General features: G+C 49.6%; 1 protein-coding gene across 12 annotated transcripts in view; it reads left to right on the top strand.

Moving 5' to 3' along the window:
• The window catches only part of ITSN1 (intersectin 1), a 247,173-nt gene that overhangs the window by 188,024 nt on the left and 37,125 nt on the right, over positions 1–22,024 (top strand). For 8 of the 12 annotated variants that reach the window (XR_012432038.1, XR_012432037.1, XM_045387760.3 and 5 more), the window contains 2 exons: positions 741–932; positions 21,405–21,526. Coding sequence is in view for 10 of the 12 variants with exons in the window: in XM_045387760.3 (XP_045243695.1) it covers positions 741–932; positions 21,405–21,526 (314 nt within the window). In the remaining 2 variants the exon portion in view is untranslated. Of the gene's footprint in view, positions 1–740; positions 933–1,294; positions 2,799–21,404; positions 21,527–22,024 lie in introns of those variants that run through there. The other 4 variants (XM_015446884.4, XM_065540935.2, XM_015446883.4 and 1 more) reach the window with 1 other exon arrangement.

Below are 22,024 nucleotides of genomic sequence, written 5' to 3'. Positions count from 1 at the left end.
AAAAGAAAAAATGATAGTAAAGTCCCCATGACACACAGCTGTCCTGTGCAGCAGAAGATGGGATGGAGTTGGGCCGGTCTTTCTGGAGTCAGCAGTAGAAAGGAGTTCCACTGCACTCGAAACGAAAGCCCTCAATTAGCATTGTACATTTTCTGCTGACAAGTAAACATGAAAAAGAGGATGATATTATAAAAACTAAAGACTGGCCGGGCGCAGTGGCTCACGCCTGTAATCCCAGCACTTTGGGAGGCCAAGGCAGGCGGATCACAAGGTAAGGAGATTGAGACCATCCTGGCTAACACGGTGAAACCCCGTCTCTAACTAAAAATACAAAAAAATTAGCCGGGCGAGGTGGCAGGCACCTGTAGTCCCAGCAACTTGGGAGGCTGAGGCAGGAGAATGGCATGAACCTGGGAGGCAGAGTTTGCAGTGAGCCGAGATCACTCCACGGCACTCCAGCCTGGGCGATTGAGTGAGACTCCATCTCAAAAAAAACCGAAAAACAAAACAAAACAAAACTCTAAAGACTTAGTGTGAAAATTTTGCTGTTGTCTTGGTTTTTAATTCTTCATCTTCCCCTATTGCCCACACTGCAAAAAGCCCAATAGAACGGTTCCACCTACTGTCACCCTCTTCTGAAAGTACAGAAAGAGTAGCTGGGAATGTTGAACGGCTGCGCGGTGCCCGTTGCGCGTTCTTCGGTGGGTGTGCAGCCGCTCACCCAGCCCTGTCTCCTGCAGTGTGCCAGGTGATTGGGATGTACGACTACACTGCGCAGAACGACGACGAGCTGGCCTTCAACAAGGGCCAGATCATCAACGTCCTCAACAAGGAGGACCCCGACTGGTGGAAGGGGGAAGTCAATGGACAAGTGGGGCTCTTCCCATCCAATTATGTGAAGCTGACCACAGACATGGACCCAAGCCAGCAATGTAAGTGCCCTGGTGGCTCTGTCGCCTTGCCTCTCTGGTATCTTCCGGTAAAACATGCAGCATTGCTCTGATTCTGCTGAGCTTTGTTTGCAGAACTTAAAGCTAGACCATTGCTGCATTCGCAATCGTCTCTTTGAAGACCTTCTGTAATGCAAGAGTTTAACTCGTGGGGTTTTATTTTTCTTTAATTTTCATTCCTTCTGTAGCATGTCCCCTCCCTCCCCTCCCTCCTTTTTCCTTTTTTTTTTTTTTTTCCCAAATCATTTTGGCACCATGCTGTTTACATGCCTGACTCATTTTCCTAGCTTGAATTTTGCTCATTGTTTTGTTTTGCTTATGTGTTGTTTTCCTCCTTTTTCTAGGAATCATATGTTGTCCATCCCCCCCTCAGGCTTGAAAGTCCTCAAAGAGACCCACTATCCCATATCACTGCCCAGAGGGATGATGGGAGATGCAGCCTTGATCATGTGACTTCCAGCATGATCACCTACTGCCTTCTGAGTAGAAGAACTCACTGCAGAGCAGTTTACCTCATTTTACCTTAGTTGCATGTGATCGCAATGTTTGAGTTATTACTTGCAGAGATAGGAGCAAAAATTACAAAAACACACAGGGTAGTGGGTCCTTTTGTGGCTTTCCTAGTTACTCAAATTGACTTTCCCCCACCTTTGCACAGGTGCTTTCAATAGTTTTAAAATTATTTTTAAATATATATTTTAGCCTTTTAATAAACAAAATAAATAAATGACTTCTTTGCTATTTTGGTTTTGCAAAAAGACCCACTATCAAGGAATGCTGCATGTGCTATTAAAAATTGTTCCAAATGTCCATAAATCTGAGACTTGATGTATTTTTTCATTTTGTCCAGTGTTACCAACTAAATTGTGTAGTTTGGGGCTTTCCCCCCTTGCTATAGAAGTACAGAGGAGTTCAGTATCTCTGTTTTAAAGACGTGTAGAATGAGCCCAATTAAAGCGAAGGTGTTTGTGCTTGTTTGTGTGTATCAGCTGTACCTTGTTGAGCATGTAATACATCCTGTACATAAGAAATCAGTTCTTTCCATGGCAAAGCTATTACCTTGTACGATGCTCTAATCATACTGCATTTGATTTGATTTTGCACAGTGACCCTGTAGCCACATGAGAAAGCACTCTGTTTTTGTTTGGTCTCAGATTTATCTGGTTGAGTTGGTGTTTTGTTTGGGGTTTTTAATTTTGCGTGTTTGCATCGCATAAAATCAGTAGACAACACCGTTGAGGTCGTTAGGATCAACGATCTCCACAATCTCTTTTTAGTCTCTGTTACATGAAGTTTTATTCCAATTACTTTTCATGGAATGACCTATTTTGAACAAGTAATTTTCTTGACAAGAAAGAATGTATAGAAGTCTCCCTGCAATTAATTTCCAATGTTTACATTTTTTAACTAGACTGTGGAATTTCTACAGATTAATATGAAATGGAGCTCATGGTCCGTTTGTGTGTTAGATATGCTGTAGCCGAAGCCCTGTTTGTCTTTTAAACACTAGTTGGAAGCTCTCAATAAAAATGCCTGCTGCTCACGGCACAGAAAATGGGGCAGGGGGAGCCTCAAGCACAATCTAGCTGTCCTCCTAAAGACTCTGTAACGCGCGCTCCCCTCGCGTTCTCCCAGCGGTCGGGAGGCTGTGCTGGTGGTCGTGTAGAGGTCCTTCTCCTTTCACATGGTGCAGAGAGCGAGGACCTCTCCTCCTCGTTCAGTTGCGCTTCAGTATTTTCACGGATATGAATGTAAAATATATAAATATATAAACCTGCGGCTTTAACAACTGTAATACAACCTTTTGAATTAGTTACGTGTATAGATAATTAAATTCTTCATATAAAAGTTAGACGGAAATGTCTCTGTGTTCTTGATGTTGGAACCTGGCAGTGGTGGTGAGGAACCAAGCAAACTAGATGTCAGCAGTGTGCTTGCTGCCCGCGTGTCAACCATGACCTGTGCTCTTTGAAATACAGACATAATCAGAGGCTCGCTGAGTCTTTGTTGAACAGCCCTCCCTGTCCCCTTACTCTCCACCCTCCCTGATCAATATGCAAATGATCATTCTTTATAATACCAGTTTCGAAGCATAGAACTCTACCACCCAGGTTAGCAGTTCACTGTCTCACCAGGCTTTTGATATAAGTTGTCGACACATTGAGGGTGTGTAATTGGGCTCAGGGTACAAACCATTTGTCCAAAAGATGTATCATAATAAGGTACTGGTGAACACCCCCAAAAATATGTGGGTAAAGACAGAAACTTGCACATGTCCCACGTTGTTGTCTGGGATCAGCTTCTGCCTGGCACACTTTGCAGAAATAAACCAACGTCCACATTGATGCCACTGTTTGCTGCGGTGACCACATGCTTGATTCCATCCTCATGAGCTTCACTTATTGGACCTCTCCTGCCATTCAGTGGAAAAGTGGTTTCCCTCATCAATTTAGCAGATACTTGGTGGGGGTGGGGATGTCTACCATGTGTTGGGTGCCCCATTGGCTTCTGGGAGGAGTGTGGTACTCCATGGAAACAGGGTCCCTGTCTTCATGGAGTTCATATTTTAATGGGAGGAGCAAACAGAAAACCAAACTCCTGCAATCCATATAAATATACACAGTGTGTGTGTGACAAGGTGACAAGTTCTGCACTAGAAGTTTGGATGCGAGGCATCACTGAGCAGACTGGCAGGGCCAGGGGAGGGTGGCCGCAGGGAAAGGATCAGAGAACCTTCAGGTGGTGGGGCGGGAAAGCCATTTGAGCTGAGACCTGAAGAGTAAGGAGGAGCCAGATGGAGTGGGGGAAGAGGTGTGGCTATCGTAGATGGAGTTGTCAGGACATGCAAAGGCCCAGAGGTGGGTGGCGAGATCCTTCTCACTGTCCCCCAGGCCACCCCCTTGCGGAGCAATGGTTGAGTCTGCAAGTCCCGTCTCTTCCCCAGGACCCCTTCAGCTGTGTAAGCCAGTGTTGCTTCTCCAGTCTTGAGTTTGGCTGGAAGGGATGCAGTTGTCAAGGTGGGTACTACTCCATAACACTCTACCTCACTCACTCCAGAGGCCCTGTGCCCTCACCATAGGCCATTCCCCCAGGCTTGCCTCCAGCTTTGTGAAGCTGACACGGGTTGTTCCCCCAGGAAGCTGTGCTTTCCCCCTACAAATCATTGAGTTTGCATTTGGTTGTATCCATTGGACCCCGTGATTCTCAGCCAGTGGAAGTGCTGCTGGGATCTCATGGGTAGAGTCAGGGATGCTGCTCATCATCCTGCAGTGCACAGGACAGTCCCCGCAACAAAGAATGATCTGGCCCCAGATGTCACCAGAGCTGAGGTTGAGAAGCTCAAGTCTCACCCCACTGGCCACTGTGGTTAATGTTCACCTGGTTATTCGCCACCAGAAAGGCTGCCCCAGTAACTCCTTTTGAATAAATTTAATCACTTAAGCTCATGTCATTTATCTGCAGCATCAAAAGTATCTCAGAACCTTTCTTTTAAATTTCAGAATCTTATTCTTGTTTATTATCTCCCATACTCTGCACTTTCGTACTGTATTAAACTACTTGAATCATATTCACAGAGAATCTGGTTAGCAGAAAATTGAGTACAAGGGAAAGAAAGCATCTTCTAATAAATTAGTGAAGGGATACTAGGTATCTCCTATGGTCTCAGAGTTTAAAGGTGTCAGGTTTTGGTTTGTTTGTTCTTTAGCTTTTTTTTTTTTTTTTTTTTTTTTTTTGAGACAGTCTCACTCTGTCACCCAGGCTGGAGTGCAGTGACACGATCTCGGCTCACTGCAACCTTCGCCTCCTAGGTTCGCCTGCCTCAGCCTCCTGAGTAGCTGGGATTATGAGCATGCACTACCACGTCCAGCTGCATTTTGTATTTTTGGTAGAGACAGGGTTTCACCATGTTGGCCAGGCTGTTCTCCAACTCCTGACCTCAAGTGATCCACCCACCTCAGCCTCCCAAAGCACTGGGATTACATGCGTGAGCCACCGTGCCTGGTCTAATTTTTGTATTTTTAGTAGAGATGGGGTTTCACCATGTTGGCCAGGCTGGTCTTGAACTCCTAACTTCAGGTGATCCACCCACCTCAGCCTCCCAAAGTGCTGGGATTACAGGCGTGAGCCACCACGCCCGGCCTCTTTTCGTTTTTTGTTTTTTAACTGATTATTAAATCATTTAATTTCATACTGGTCTGTGTAAATATATTTGCAAGTGAACTTTGGGTACAGTTTTGCTCCAGTAGCATTAGACAAGATGAGTCCAAGAGAGATTGTCTTCATTGCGCACTTACGAATCACTCTCCTCCAGCCGGCTGCCTCTCCGCACTGCAGAGCAGGGCCTGCAGAGTTGGGGAGCCATGGTGGTTGAGCTCCCCAAGTGGCCCAGGCCTCAAACTGCCTCTGCATAAAAGGGTGTCTGGGAGAAGCCAATTTAAAGCAGTAACTCGGCCCTATATTAAGTCACAAAATATCTCACCATTACATGCATGGTAGAAACTGGTGTCTGCCCTGTTTCTGGAAAGGAACCTGGGCAGACCCAGGCCGCCATAGCAGATAGTAATGATTGGGTTATCTCTGCCTTCATTGATGCCATCAGAAGAAAAAAAGTAACACTAACTTAGGAAAACACTCTAAATATTAGGTTTAACCATATGAAATTGTCAATTCTTACCTGTAAAAACAGCAATCTATAATTCATCCTAGTACAATATATCATCACCTGGCACATGGTAGGTTAGGTTAAAAAAAAAATGCCTATTGAATGAGTGAATGAAATCAACCAGTGACTACAGAAAACACCAGTCTCAGCTTTTGACACAGACCACGTCACCTCAGAGAGGAGACCATGTTGTCTCCAGTTTCCTTTTCCTTTAGATGTGAGCTTCCCAAAAGCAACAGTGGTCTTGGAAGGGGCTGCTCCTGGAGTCTTTTGCTCATTTGGTCTGAGAAGGAGGCTGAGGACCAGGGACGGTTGTCTGGGCCAAATCTCCACGCCAGCACAGGGCAGGGGCAGCACCCCACCCAGGTAACAGTTGGGGAATGGGCACAGCAAGTCACAGTCCTGCTTCATTAATCCTATTCATTCTCTGTTCCAAAAATACCCAAGAGAATTTTTATGGAAACAACATTGGATGCCAGTGGTTCCAAAAATGCAAGGAAAAATAGCTCCTTCTTTGAAATGTCTGGTATTTTGGGTCTGGTAGGATAGGGAGATGTAATGAAGTCCAAGATCACAGTAGCCTTATGTGAATGTTTCGCTTCAGCCAGAGTTCCCTTGGGCACTTTTTTTTTTTTTTTTTTTTTTTTTTTTTTTTTTTTTTTTTTTTTTGAGACGGAGTCTCGCTGTCGCCCAGGCTGGAGTGCAGTGGTGTGATCTCGGCTCACTGCAAGCTCCGCCTCCTGGGTTCACGCCATTCTCCTGCCTCAGCCTCCCGAGTAGCTGGGACTACAGGCACCCGCCACCGCGCCCAGCTAATTTCTTTGAATTATTAGTAGAGACGGGGTTTCACCGTGTTAGCCAGGTGGTCTCCATCTCCTGACCTCGTGATCCGCCTGCCTCGGCCTCCTAAAGTGCTGGGATTACAGGTGTGAGCCACTGCACCCGGCCGCTCTTGGGCACTTCTTCAAGAAAACCCCACATAGGAAAAACCAGACTTCCAGAGTGTCTCCTGATGTCTAGTGAGCTATTCCATTTCAGAGGGCTCCATAGACTTTCAGGAAGAGTCTATTCTTTAAATTGAAAGCTCCCCAGGCATTTTTGAGGTGTGTGACCTGATTCACAAAAATGTTTTGTTTATTAAAAAATGAGCATCAGCTATAAGCTATATATATAGTGTCCGTGCAACTCAATATTGGGCATACTACCTCTTAGAAGCTACCAGCTACCATGCTGTTTTATGATGTCAACTGTGTGTGTGTGTGTGTGTGTGTGTGTGTGTGTGTGTGTGTGTGACAGGCAGCAGCAACTTTCAGGGGACTTAAATGCCTACATCTGTAGCTTGGTAACAGTAGGTCAAACGGTGAGTTCAGGGTACAGCCAGAAGGCAGATAAATACTGCTGTATAGAAGATTCTGGCAAAGGCTGACAGCTGCTATTTCCACATCTGCTTGGCACATCACTTCTGAGTGATGTTGCAAGCCTCAAAAGAGATGTTCCTTATTTTGACTCAGCCTATCATGTCTTTAAAAGCTGAACAGTTCCTTCTCTTGGTTCGGTTTCTCTGAACTCTGACCCGGGAGAGGGGAGGACACCTGGTCTGCCAGTTTTCATCAAGGACGCTGTTTCCCTCAGGGAGAGACACCCCTGCTTTCCCTCCCATTTCCCATGCTGTCCTGTCCCCTTCTGATACCTGTCCCCACACACTCATGCACGCTGGTCCACTGCGCTGCTTCCCAGGCCCCACCCAGAAAGTAGGGAAAGGTCTGGGCTGGGGTGGAGTGCAGGATGTTCTCTGCGGATTATTCAGTGAAGTCAAGATCTTAGAGAACACTGACCACAAAGCCTGCGCCTACAACTGAGGGCACTGAGGGTCTCGGGAAACATAGTGATGTTCTCAAGTCAGCTTTTCAAACTCTCTAGCGAGTCCTTGTTCTAGGTATACCATTTGATGCATACATACATGGACAGGTGTGTCCATAGTCCCAGAGCTCCTGCCTCCACAGAACTGGTGGCTGCATCTTTGGAAAGATCAGGAAGGGGCCCCTCTTCCCTCATGTGATTCCCTCGATGCTGGGGTTGCCATGGGAGTTTGGAGCCATTGGTAAGGATTCCAACACATTTTCAATGCACAAGCTCCATGCTGACCCGCCTCAGCCCTTCATCCTTCTCGCCTCCACTGGGCGAGTTTGCCAAAGGCTCAGGCTTGCTTAAGACACCCTCAGTCTGAGCCAAACATAAGAACATGTGCTGCTGTAGCTTCTCAATTTTCATTCCTGGCCTCCAGAAAAACATGGTGCTGTATATAACAACACGGCTTCTCTACAAGCTCAGCCTAATATTTTACTCCATTTCTCTTATAATTTTGGAACATTCTACTTTCCTGTAGGCCACCTGCCTATAAGAAGATAGTGATTCAGAGGGGGGATCCACATAACTGCATCTGGGGACCTTATAGAGCCTTAAGAAGCAATCCAGGATGGTGACTCAGAGCACGGGTTCAAATGCCGGCTCTGTTACTTACTAGTGGTGTGATTTTGGGCAAGTTATGTAACCTCTTTTACATATGGAGAGATAATGATGACATCTAGCAGAAAATAAGCAGAGAATAGTAGCTTTGTTGCTGTTTTTTTATTGGAGAGAAAAGGCATTTGTGCCTGGTCAGTGAGCATCACGGAATCCAATCAAGTGGCTTCTTTCATTAAACCAAAACAGCAGGTAGGTTGTGTGCATTTTTAAGACTTTTTAGAAAACATGCTCTTATAGATTAGGAATTTCAGAGAGAAAAGATTGGACAGCTTCCCTGAAAACTTTGAGCTATCTCACTGCAAGATTTGCCGCACCAATCTGTGCACGAACCCTGGCCCCCTTTCCTGATAGCAGGAGGCCCACCGGTGGAAGCAAGCAGCTTTTTAAACACCTTCGCTGCACTCCTGCAATGTGCAGAGACCTCTGGACCAAAGACCAGAGCCTACTCAGCAGACTCTTGGTTGATGTGGACAAGCTGCCTGTGTTTCACACGGTCGACGGTGGGGAGGCCACCAGGGAAAATGGAATGTGCAGGGCTTTTAAATGTCACGTCTGGACTGTGTTGGCAGGCCCATGCAGCGCTCCACAATAAACCTGTCACAAATGCGTTGAGTCACTGGGTCCTTTATTTCTCATCACGGCATTCTGTGGCCTTGTGTTCTCTTGCCAGCAAAGAATGGAACGTTCAGCCCCCTAGAGATGCCGGCTGCTGGATTTTTTAAGCAATCATCCAGCTTAGATAAAGGGCGTGGGCTGCTGGGGGATGCTGCCCCAAAGCTCCGTCTCCAGAGCAGCTGCCCCAGGCACGCTTAATTCCCTCCCTGCCCACTGCGTGCACCCCCAGGATGCCTCTCAAGATCCAGACCTGCCGTTCCGCTCTGTTTGTTAGGCCCCCAGCCGAGCGAGCCTGGAGTCTGCCCCAGCAGAGGGGACCAGGCCAGGGGTGCCTCTGTCCTCTCTGGAGCGTTACCTTGGAGTCCTGAGGCCCCGTGGCAAGGCCCCACACAACTGAATCCTCAGTAACAGCCCTCCACTGACTTGATATCCAGTGGGATGCCTCACTCCATCCCATCCTCTAGGGACAGAAGCACATCTGCCAGTCCTGTCCGCCTCCCCTTCCATTCTGCATCCTGTCTTCTCCTCTCCCTGCCTCCTGCTGTGTGGGCCGTGAGCCCAGGAGGGGCCCGGTCTACCCTGTTTACCTCTCCCGCTGCCCATTGAGAGTTGTGGCCGAGGTATATGGAACCTTCCTGGTCATAGGGCTGTGCTCCGTGGAACACAAGCAGAGGAGATGCCTAGAACTTTCACGAGCAGGTGACAAGCAGCAGAGAAATGAGTGGTGTTTCCAGCTAGTGAAGGATGAGGTGGCATAGAGCGTGACGGGGGGCCAGGGATCCAGCCGAGAGGATGGCCTGGGAAGGCCCTCTGAAGAGGGGATGGAGACCTGGCTGCAAAGGAGGCATGTCCAAAGATCAAGGGGGAGGAGCTTTCTCGGCCCAAGGGACAGCAAGTGCAAAGGCCAGGGCTGAAGGAGCTGCTCCTGCTCCTCGCAGAAGGATGGCTGAGTCTTTGACCTGGTGTCTCTGCACCCACTCTCTCCTTCCGGCTTCCCCCAGGCTGCAGGCAGAGAGCTATTCTAAAAACGTCGCTTCTTATGCTTAAAATCATCCAGGGGATTCCCGGTCCTCCGAGATAAAAGACCCGAATCTACTTGGTCTGCAAGCCCTGCCTGATCTGCCCCCTTCTCCAGCCCTCTGGCCTTCCCTCTCACTGATTCCTATTTGTGCTGAATTTTAGCACGGCTCAGTTGTCACCTCCTGGAGGAAGCCTTCCCTCACCCCTGCATTCTTCTGTGCTTGCAGAGGGGAAACTGGGCTGGCTGGTTATGGAGCTGCTCTACAGGAGCCCGCTCAGTGTTCTTTTTTCTGCCACCTTTGAGTCACCGTCATGACCTGTCACGAAAGTCCAGGCTTTTGTTGCCCCCATGGATTTCCAAATGGCCCTGTTGAAAAAATCCCCAAACCACTTTATGGAAAGATCCACTTTCATCATGGGAGTCCCTCCTCAGAGAGAGTCGGAACCCACATCTGGTGCCCACTGTGGCATCCTGGGCCCATGTCAGCAGGAAGTGATGGGGGTGCAGGCAGGCAATGTGGGCAAGGAGCCTCCCCCAGCTTTAGAGACTGCATGACTCAACCCCCCTTGCCTACCTCCCAGGGATCTTGGGTTCCCACCTGTCCAATAGGGAGGTGGTGCTTGGGTCCAGGGACTTCCTTCATCATCTAGCCTCACTCTTCTGTGCAGTCTCACCCAACCCAGAACCTTCCCTCCATCACGTCAGCCTCCACCACCACCGCAGGATTCTTGAGTCTCATTTAAGCCACTGGTACGCCCCAGCTGCAAATGCCTTTGCCCCACCTCCCCTGCCTTTCCTGCCCACCTGCCTTCACCCCTCCTAATTTTGCGGCCACCTCTCCTCCTCCATTAACTTGTAACAACTCAGCTCTTTCCTGAATTCCTTATCACACAGAAAGATGACTAGATAGAAAGGCCGATACAGAAATACATAGACACTTTCACCTCCCGTTAGACTGTGAGCTTCATGGAGGCAGGGCCCAAATCTTGTGGATTGTTACATCCCATTAAGACCTCCATGGTAACAACACTTATGAACAGCGATGGTACCTTGCCTTGTATAGTTGTCTTATTGCAGGGCACCCTGCCTCCCCACTGATTATAAACCAGAGGGTAGGGCCTACCTCCCACACGTGCATATCCCCCTGGCACCTCACTCTTGCCAGTTGCTCAGGAAGTGCTGTGGCAGACAGTCCTGGGTTGCCCTTCTACCTGCCTGTTGTTCCACAGGCTTGGTCCTTCGTCCCAGCTAGGCTGTGAGGGGCAGAACACATCACAGTGTTGATTCTCCCCGCTGCGTGTAGCCTGGAACCCAACACAAAACCTGTGCTTGAGTTTCCCGCCCCAGGAGGAAAGGGAATGGTAAACGAGGCACCATCATTTAAAGAATAAATTCTCATGAAAAGACCTCAAAACAGGAAGTGAGCTTATGAAGCATAGGGATTGTTCTTCATCGTTCTTATAACCACCTTCAGTACTGTCTATTTATGTATGTATTTGGTTTTCTGTCTCCCCCACCAAAATGGAAGCCTCACAAAAGCAGGGGTCCCTGCGGATCTATGCAGCCGCCGTGAATGAGCAGGAAATGTCACGGCTCAGGTTGCCTCTTGAGTTCCTAGGGGATCAGTTTGCTAAGTTAGGAGAGACCGACCCCAGGGAGCAGGCCATGTGTGCTTAGACCCTTCTGAAGAAAGTTCCATTGAGATGAGAAGTCCATCTGCCCCTCTGGACAGCTCAGAGCTGGTCTGGCCTCTAGAACTTCCTGTGGGCTGGGGCTGTCCAGGGACCGGTCAGCCAATGGTCATTTTCAGAGAAGGCCTGACTGCCTTGGCCTAGACTGTCCACTGCCATCTCCCACCAGTCCCCACCAGCCCTGGGCTCCAAGGACAAGCACATCCTCTTAGCCTGACCTTGCAGGAATCTACTGAGAGAGAAAAGCGTAAGGACCACCCTCAGGCCTGCCCTTTGAAAAGCTGGTGGTTTCCTCATGATTCCATTTCCTGACGTATCACCAGCATAGATTTTATTCCTGATAGGGAAGGTCACCGTACATCACTGGGATCTGCTGTTCCATTCATAAAATGAGGGCATTGAGCAGAGAGAGTAGGCTTTGAAGCCATAGCCCCAGGCCTGGGGGTCAGTGGTGGCAGCGTGGCCTGAGGTGCAGCTTCAGAAGGCCCCAGGAGCAGAGTGTCGCATGGTCTCTGGGCTCAGAGAGATGGTGTTCTGTGATTACAGCCATTGAGCCTCTTGGACAATGGCTTGAGTGGCCTGCCATGGGCCGGATTCAGCTCAGCAGTTGTGGCAGCTCTCATGCTCCCTGAGCCTGGACAGATCGGGTTCCAAATCCCACTCCCTTTCCGCACCAGGTGTCTTGGTTTCCAGGCCATCTTTCCTCTGATCTCTCGGCTGCACAATGGGAACTTCACAGATAGCAGATGCCTGGGCCGCACTCCAGCCAGTCCGGTTTACTTGGTCTGGGGTACAGCAGGGGCACTGGGATTTTTAAAAACTCCTTGGGTGACCCCAGTATGCGGCCAAACTCCAGGGCCACAACCCCATCCATGCCACCCACACAGCTGCCACACTGATGCCCTGCAACCCAGCCAAGGCCTTCCCAGCTCTGCTGCCAGAGCATTCTTGACTGGACTTCCCCACCTGTTAGGGCTGAACTGTGTCCCTCCGATTCACACGTTGAAGCCCTAACTCCCAGGACATCAGAATATGACTTCATTTGGAGATAAATTGTTTGAAGAGGTGATGAAGTGAACACGAGGCTGTTAGGGTCTGATGGGTGCTCTTAATAACGGGGAAATGTGGACACACAGACGCTGGAGATTTGCATGCACAGAGGAAAGACCCTGCCAAAGAGAGGCCTCAGGAGGAACCAGCCCTGTTGTCACCTTGATCTTGGACTTTGTATCTTTAGAACCATGAGAAAAATACGTGTTGTTTAAGCTGCTGGGTCTGTGGTTCTTTGTTAACGGCCGCCTGAGCAAACTAACGCACCAGCGCACCAGCGAGGAGGACGAGGTCTCCAGGGAAGAGCCTGAGCTCTAGGGTCAGACACCCTCTGCCATTTATCAACTGACTTACCCTCCCTGTGCCTCAGTTGCCTTGTCTGTTCAGTGGGGAATAACAACAGTATAGCTACCGCATAGGATTCCTGGTGAGGATTCCATGAGTTCGCACATGGGCAGCACCCGGCATTGTGAGCTCCGAGTGGCATTCCACGTTAACGCCCAGGACTCGCCGTCTCGCAGAGCCTGCTTCCCTGCCCGCCAGGGCTCCACGCCCCCGACTCCGACTTCTGTTTACTCCCATTCTTCCTCCATTTGAATCCCTAACCAGCACCCCCAACAGCGATACTAGCCTGCTGAAGTCCAACTCAAATTCCTTCTCCCCTGCTAAGTATTTTCAAATCCTGCTCATCAAAACAACAGGCCCCCTTGAATAAGACGTAGTATTTGGCCGGGCGCGTTGGCTCATACCTGTAATCCCAGCACTTTGGGAGGCCAAGGCAGGCGGATCACCTGAGGTCAGGAGTTTGAGACCAGCCCGGCCAACATGGTGAAACCCCGTCTCTACTAAAAATACAAAAATTAGCCAGGCGTGGTGGCATGTGCTTGTAGTCCCAGCTACTCGGGAGGCTGAGGCAGGAGAATCACTTGAACTCAGGAGGAGGAGGTTGCAGTGAGCCGAGATTGCACCACTGCACTCCAGCCTGGGCAACAGAGCAAAACTTGTCTAAAAGACAAAAACAAAAAAATCCTAGTATTTGGCCGGGCCCGGTGGCTCATGCCTGTAATCCCAACACTTTGGGAGGCCAAGGCAGATGGATCACTTGAGGCCAGGAGTTCGAGACCAGCCTGGCCAATATGGTGAAACCCCATCTCTACTACAAATACAAGTATTAGCTGGGCATGGTGGCACATGCCTGTAATCCCAGCTACTCGGGTGGCTGAGACATGAGAATTGCTTGATCCTGGGAGGTGGAGGCTGCAGTGAGCCAAGATTGCACCACTGCACTCTAGCCTGGGCAACAGAGCAAGACTCTGTCTCAAAAAAAAAAAGAAAAAAAAAAGACCTAGTATTTGATAGCACAACAGAGGAACTACAATAGTAACTTAATTGTACATTTACAAATAACTAAAACAGTGTAATTGGATTGTTTGTAACACAGAGGATAAATGCTTGAGGGGATGGATGCCCCATTCTTACGATGTGATTATTACACATTGCATTCCTGAACCAAAATAGCTCATGTGCCCCATAGATATATATACCTACAATGTACCCACGAAAGTTAAAAATACAAATAAAACAAAAGCCAACAGCCTCCTCCTTCGTATTCCAATCAAAATGCATTTGTACTTTCATTATAACACTCCAGTCTGCCTTTGTACCAAAGAAACTTATTAACAGGAGCTACTCATACTACAGGAGAGGACACAATGAGAGCAGGAAGTCAGGAAGAAGGAAAACCCGGGGTGGGACATGAAAGGGGCCTGGAATGAGCTGAAGCATGCCTACCATGGAGGATGGAGAGCTGTGCCAGGAATTCCAGCACCCATTATAAAGCTATGAATGATACGCCCTTTCACTCTCTGAAATGTGCATATTTATGGAAAATTAAGAGATGATTTATCCCTAAGAAGAATTTGATCTTCACCACTTCTCAGCAGTCATTAAACTGCCTGGCAACCCCTGTGGACTGGATTCCCCTCCTCTGGAGAAAACAAAGCTTATTTGGAGTTACGTTGGCACTTTAAGCATCTGGGCTACATCTGAGTGGAAGCCTCCCGAGGACCCAGCTACATGGGGCAAGGGGGGTCCCCAGGACAGGCTGGGGTGGATGCTTGAGCTCTGCTGGACCCACGAGGGTCTCTGGTGCCATCGGCGGCCTTCCTTCCCCCTCACCTCTGTGCCCATCGGCTTCTCCAGACCCCCATAAAAATCACATCTTGAGGATTTGCAACTCCGAGGTCTCAAGGACTGAGAACCGCTTGGCGTGATACCCTGTGCGAAGTGCCTGCAACTCAGCAAGGATCCGAGTTGGCCCGGGACGCCCAGGTCTAGCAACCAGCAGGCTCCCAGAGGACAAGGACCCGGCCTGCCTCCTTCTCACCGAACCCCAGGGCCCAGCGCGGATGCTGCTGCCCAGCAGGACACGACTTCACGGCTTGGAGAACACTGGGATTTCAGACATCAGCTGCAGGGTAAATGGACAGTGTTTGGCCAGAGAACTTTCTTCACGTCACATCCACGTGGTTTCATCTGCTTTTCCTACACGACAGGCCACCCCACACCTGCCAGGAGAGGCCCAGGGTGTTGAAGGGAGTGCAGTTAGATTAATTTGCCCGGGAGAAGCCAGTGCAGCCCTGGGGTGCATGGGCTCACCTGGCAGGAGAGACTCGTGCCATGGGGAGAAGCCTGCAGTATAGACAGGACCTCCAGGAGCCCAAGTAGCATAGATCCTGCTGATCTAGGGCCATTTAGCTGGAGGATTTGGGCTGAACGTCCCCAGAGACGTTGGTGGATCCTTTCCCTTAAAGATGAAAGCCATCACCCAGGCTTGCTTATTGCTCTCTCTCCAGATCCTTCCACATGTTGTTTCTGAACTCTTGTTCTGGCATCACAATCCCCATCACCCTGTCATCTGGCCCTTCCCCCCTTTCCACCTTACCTCTTGCAGTGTCTCCGTGTTGACCTGGGTGAAGGCTTGCTCCTGCTGGTGCCATACCCCCCAGTACATGGTCTTGACCTCCCCAGCCATATGGAGACCCAGCCTCAGGAGGGCCCTCAAGGAAGCCTCCCCTCAGCACAAGGAGTTGCTCCTTTCTGAGGTCCTGCTGTCTCCACCATCAGCACAGCACACGGGCCTTTTTTTTTTTTTTTTTTTTTTTTTTTTTTTTGAGATGGAATCTTGCTCTGTCACCCAGGCTGGAGTGCAGTGGTGCAATCTCAGCTCACTGCAACCTCTGCCTCCTGGATTCAAGCGATTCTCCTGCCTCAGCCTCCCAAGTAGCTGGGATTACAGGTGCCTGCCACTATGCCCAGCTACTTTTTGTATTTTTAGTAGAGACGAAGTCTCACCATGTTGGCCAGGCTGGTCTTGAACTCCTGAACTCATGTGATCCACCTGCCTCGGCCTCCCATACTGCTGGGATTACAGGCATGAGCCACAGCACCCAGCCTGGGCTCTTCTTTTAATGCTTGCTATTTTAATTTCTTTTTTTTTCTTGTTTCTTTTTTCTTTTTTTCTTTTTCTTTTGAGACAGGTGCTTGCTCTGTTGCCCAGGCTGGCGTGCAGTGGCGTGATCATATCTCACTGCAGTCTCCATCTCTTGGGCTCAGGTAATCCTCCTGCCTCAGCCTCCCATGTATCTGGGACTACAGGCATGTATCACCATGCATGGCTAATTTTTTAAAAATTATTATTATACTTTAAGTTCTAGGGTACATGTGTGCAACGTGCAGGTTTTTTACATATGTATACATGTGCCATGTTGGTTTGCTGCACGCATTAACTCGTCATTTACATTAGGTATATCTCCTAATGCTATCCCTCCAGACACCCCCCACCCCACAACAGGCCCCAGTGTGTGATGTTCCCCACCCTGTGTCCAAGTGATCTCATTGTTCAAATCCCACCTATGAGTGAGAACATGCGGTGTTTGGTTTTCTGTCCTTCTGATAGTTTGCTCAGAATGATGGTTTCCAGCTTCATCCATGTCCCTACAGAGGACATGAACTCATCCTTTTTTATGGCTGCATAGTATTCCATGGTGTATATGTGCCACATGTTTATTGCAGCACTATTCACAATAGCAAAGACTTGGAACCAACCCAAATGTCCATCAATGATAGACTGGATTAAGAACATGCATGGCTAATTTTTAAATTTTTTGTAGATATGAGGGTCTCACTATGTTGCCCAGGCTGGTCATGAACTCCTGGGCTCAAGCAATCCACCCGCCTCTGCCTTCCAAAGTACTGGGATTACAGGCATAAGCCACCAAGCCCAGCTGCTTGCTATTAATATTTTAAATTTAATGTTCTTGTTGTGTCTCTCCCAAGATCGTGAGTTTGCCTGAGGACAAGGACAGTATCTTGCTTATTTCTGCATCTCTTGGACTTCAGAGGAACTTAATAAATATTTATGGACCAGCTTATTGTATATTTTGGCCCCTTTCATACAGGAACAAGGTCTGTTTATTTGCTTTGCTCAATGGGCAACTGGCTGCGGAGGCTGGCTTCGTTTTCAAAATTCTGCTTCTCGTTGGGAAAGGTAGAATAATTGGAGGTGTGGAGATGGGTGAGGTGCACTTTTTACCCTGAATGCTCTGTAGCCCTTGAAATTTTAATAATCAGCGTGTGTTTGTGTATCACTTTTATAATAAAACAAATTCTTGAAATGATGCTGTTCATACGAATATCAGTTGAGGGAAGCAAGATGACCTTTTATTGGTAAGATTTTTTTCCATGATTTCCTCCAGGGCCTAGACTCAAAAAATCCTTCCAGAAGGCCATCACATCTCTCTCCATTTCGTAAATGTGTCTAACTAGACAACATTCTAAGGGACGGCACATAGATTAGGAATTTTATGTGGGCTGTAATGGGGGATCATTTGTAACCGCCTGGAGTCATTTGCAATATTATTTCAGCTGCGTGTGGATTTCAGTTAGTTTTGAGAATCCCTCCGTCACACCAAGATGTTCATGGAAAACCATTTGATGTATTTTCTCCTCTCATTTTTCCCTGGGAAAGGGGGCGAGAAACCATGTTTATCCTAGGACCCAAAGGAAGGAAGGGCCACATCCCTCCACCCCTAAAGAAAACGCTTTTATTTGAAATGTCTTTTCCATTTACCCTACTTTGAATAATGGAGTTTTTAAACTCGTTTGTTTTTCTAAATATGAAATTTTCAAAGGAAGGATATTTTTGAGTTCAAAGTGCCTATTTCAAATCTTTAATGGTTCTCTGGGTCTGGCATTCACCAGCAGGTTTTGAAACAACCTCCCGTGGGTCAATCCGATGGGTAAAAAGACAATTCCAAGCCAACATCGTTGGCACATAATGAAGACTCTCCCCACAAAACCTTTGCTTTTCATTGTGTTCTGCAGAGGCCATCAGGACCATCCCCCTGTCTCCAGGCAGGGTGGTAGGTGGACTTGCGAGAGGTGGAATTTGGTGGGGGCAAGCAGCCCAGACTTGCCCTGAGCCTCCCCTGACCTCCAAGCTCCATCAACTCTGACTTGGGCCTTGCAAAGTGTTTGGACCAGAGGCCAACGCTACCTGGAGCAGGAGGCCACGCAGCAGCCCTCCACCTTGTCCCCAGCTGGCCCCAGTCTCCTAGGATTCTTGGACAAATGGCCCAAATTTACCCTGAGCCTTCTGCTGTTGCTCTGGCTCTGAGCTTCTTCGCAACCTGCGCCGTGTAAAACTTGAAGACTCAGAAGAACTTCTGAAATCCAAAGCAAGTCAGGACTTTTCCTCATAGGTCCTTCTTTCCAATTCCACGTCGTTCTATGCGTGTCTGCTGGCCCCTCGCACCTCCGTGCTGCAGACTGGAACTCTGGTCAGGTTGTCAGTTTCAAGTCACGCCAGTGTCTCTCTACAGGGTGCTCCTCGACTGGCATTAGGGATGGGCAGTTCTGTGTCCTGTGTGGTGTGGGTCATTTAGCAGCCCTGGCCAGCCTGGCAGATTCCACCGTGACAACCAAGAGCACACTCTCAGCCCTGGCGCTGGAGTGGGGTGCAGTGCAACCTCGGCCTTTGGGGAGTGGGGACAGTACTGACCTCAGCATGGTGGGGAGCAGTACCACCTTCAGCAGAGGGCGGGGCAGTACCACCCCCTGTTGAGGACCACCAGACCCCCAGGTTCTTAGCTATACCCTGGAGGGCAGGAGCCTCTCCTCTTCCGTCCTGAATCCCCAGCGCCCAGAGTGGTTAGTCCCAGCCTCATAGTAGGACATCAGTAAATATTTGCCCAGTGAATGAATAAGATCTATGAACAGTCTTCAAAAGGGCCTGTGAACCCGATAAAAGTGTGCCCTAAATGTATTCGCTGCAGCAAGAAACCATAACATCCCTCAGATTCTCCAAGGCAACGGTGGGACATCCTCAAAGGGACATTCAGAAAACTGGCCCAGCCAGTGGCCACCACTGGCCTGATGTTTCTGTAGCTGCAAACGTCACTGCACCGTGTGTGTGTGGTGACTTTTAGAGCTACCACTCTGCGCCAATATTCTAATCTCCCTGCAGAAGGGAACATCCTGAACACGCCAGGGACTCTGCTTCCGTGAGAGGGCATCAGGTGCCTAACGCAGGGGCTGCATTCAGCCCTTTAACAAGAAACGACCTGAGGCCTGGGCCCTTTCACTCCCTTACGGGAGAGTCGGGGGAAAAAGGGTGGGAACAAGATATATTTCCCCCAGACTCGAGTGTCTCTTGGGTGACCTTCCCAGTAAAAGTCAAAGAACTCGGAGACATCACTTAGCTTCCTGCAAACCTGAGCTCACACAGCAGCTCGGCTGAACGGAATCAGGGAGCCCCGTGGCCTGCCTCCTTCCTGAGAGTGCATTGTTGGCGCAGCTGTTTTAATAAAAGACAGTCTACGCCCTGAGGCAGGAAGAACTGTTGGGCCAAACCTGTGGCTGAGCAGACGGCCCAAGCTCACAGGCACCTGCAGACCTGTGCAAAGGTGCGAGCTCACCTCGCAGTCCTGCGGAATTCTGCTTGACCTCGGGGCAGGGGACTCCGAGTGAGGTCAGGGTGTTGATGTAAGGATGGCTCATTCCTGCCGCTTTCCCAGCATCCTCCTGCTGGTCCTGGGATGTTCCTGTCCCAGCAAGAGAAGCTACGGCATCCAGAAAGAACAATTGGCCCAGAGAAGGGACAAAACCAAGGGCTGGAAGCACCACAACCCGAGAGTTAACCTCTAAAGCAGCAAAGCAATTGCCAAGAAATCTCTGGTATCATTTGCCCCAGAGGGATCATACGATTTGCAGAAGCTTTCAGCATATAGGCTAGATTAGTCATGGCCTCAGATAACTCCCTCGAGGGAAGATGGAAACTCAAGGAACCCCTGCTAGTCCAGAGCAGGCTTCTCGAACATCAGTGCGCCTAAAACAAAATTCCCTGGAGAGCTTGTTACATCACAGATACCCAGCCCCCAACTCCAGAGTCACTTCAGCAGGGGCATCTCTAGCGAGCGCCTGGGTGACGCTGATGCTGCCAGCCTGGGGACCACGCTTTGACAGCCACTGGTCCCCAGCAGGGGTTTTTGCACTGTGCTCCATTGTGCCCCCTTGAGGGGAACAGAGAGGATGGGAAGAACCAGTAAAGGGGATTCAGCCCGGACCCTCCCACCTGCATTCGGGACACCTCTGGGTCTGTCTTCCAAGTCTGGCTTCTGTGATTAAATAAAGAACCTCTGACAAAAAGGAGAGGTGGGCCCAGGCCTGCACATGGGATGCCCCCAAGAACCAAGCCTCCCTCCTGCTCATTCCAGTGTGTCTGGGGCAGGAGGCTCAAACATTCAAACAAAAGCCCAGATAACAAGCTAAGTGAGCAGAGTCATGAGTTAGCCGCACTTCCAGTGCGGGCACTGTCTCAGGGCAGCGGAGTAGCCCTTCGCCCTCGGGCAGCCCTGGCCTCTGTGGTGGTCTCGTGCCAGGCTCTCTGCAGTGGGAGGGACTACCCTGTCTGTGGCAAGCTCGCCCCAGGGCGAGGCAACAGCCTTGTCCAGAAGTGTGTGCCCAGTGCTGTCAGGAGGCACCCTGCATCCGCCTGGTCCCCAGAACCATCAGAGCCTCAGCACAGTCACCTCACCCTCCACAAACCAACCTCGACAGAGATAACCCATGGCCTCCTGGAGCTCGGGGACAGAGCACGGCCCCTGCAGCCCAAGTCTCAGGGTTCGGCTCTTGCCTTCACCACTTCCCAGCTGAGAGACCTGGGGCCGGTCAACCTGTGTAAACCTCAGTGTCCTCGTCTGTAAAATGGGGATAATTCTAGTATAATACTTGAGCATTAAATGCAGTTCACCGCCTGACATGGCGTGAGCCCTCAGGAGTTTTGGCCAGTCGTCACTGAGTGTTTTGTTTTCACATTATTTTCGTGTTTCTGATGAAGCAGGAGTGTGCCGCCTGTGTCAGTTTCTAGGGTGCCCTAACAAACCACCACAAACGGAGGGACTTAAAACCACAGGTATTGCCACACATTCCTGGAGGCCAGAAGTCTCAAATGAAGGTGTTGGCAGGTGCCAGCCTCACTCTGAAGGCTCGGGGTGTGTCTTGGTTTGGAGACACATCACTCCAGGTTCTGCCTGTCTGTCTCTGTGTCTTCTTCTCATAAGGACGCTGATCTTATAGGGTCAGGGCCCCACCCTGAGTATGACTTTATCTTCATTTGATTATATATGAAAAGACTATTTCCAAATAAGGTAACAATCACAGGTACCGGGGGTAGGGCTTCCACACATTACTGGGGAGGACACACTTCAGCCCACGACCCTGCTGGACTGGAGCGAGGCCTCAGGGCCCAGCAGCCACAAGGATCTTCCGTGTGAAGTGTGGGCTTCCCGAGACTGTGCTAAATTCTCCCAAATGGTTGTGTTTTCCAGGGTGTTCAGACTTACATCTCTTGGATATGTTGACCCCAACTGAAAGAAAGCGACAAGGATACATCCACGAGCTCATTGTCACAGAGGAGAACTACGTGAACGACCTGCAGCTGGTCACAGAGGTAAGGGAGCTGGTGGGGCAGGGGGTGCGGCAAGGAGCGAGGAGGGAGGGAGTGGGGAGGGTTCTGCCGAGGAGGTCTGCGTCCTGTTCTGAGCTCAAGACACTTTCTGATGTTTGGGGAGCATCCGGACGGCCAATGCTATAGGAGATTCTGACCACAGAGACAGTTTGTTGCTTATCTATGGCCAACATTGAGTCATTCCCGTAGAGGGACAGAGATCACTTAGCCAAGGTCTAGTGAGTCCCTGGGCAGTTGATGGATGAAGTCATGTGGACTGAGAGCTGGAGTCCGCGCTTTACTCAGAGTGGCTGCAGCTCAGCCACCAACCAGGGGGTGCCATGGAGCCAGCCACGCTGCCCTCCTGGCCCTCAGTGTTGCATCTGGAAATGGGGGCTATCTAGCTGCTATCTCGAGTCATTCCTGCCACATATTACCCCGAGACAAACCTGTCACTGAGAATGGCAACGTTTCCTCCCAGGCCCCCACAAAACCCCCTGA

This window comes from Macaca fascicularis, chromosome 3 (assembly GCF_037993035.2).
Source record: "Macaca fascicularis isolate 582-1 chromosome 3, T2T-MFA8v1.1".
NCBI classification, from domain to species: domain Eukaryota; kingdom Metazoa; phylum Chordata; class Mammalia; order Primates; family Cercopithecidae; genus Macaca; species Macaca fascicularis.
Note: the sequence above shows the minus strand (reverse complement) of the source record. Positions and strands in the feature narration are given on the sequence as shown.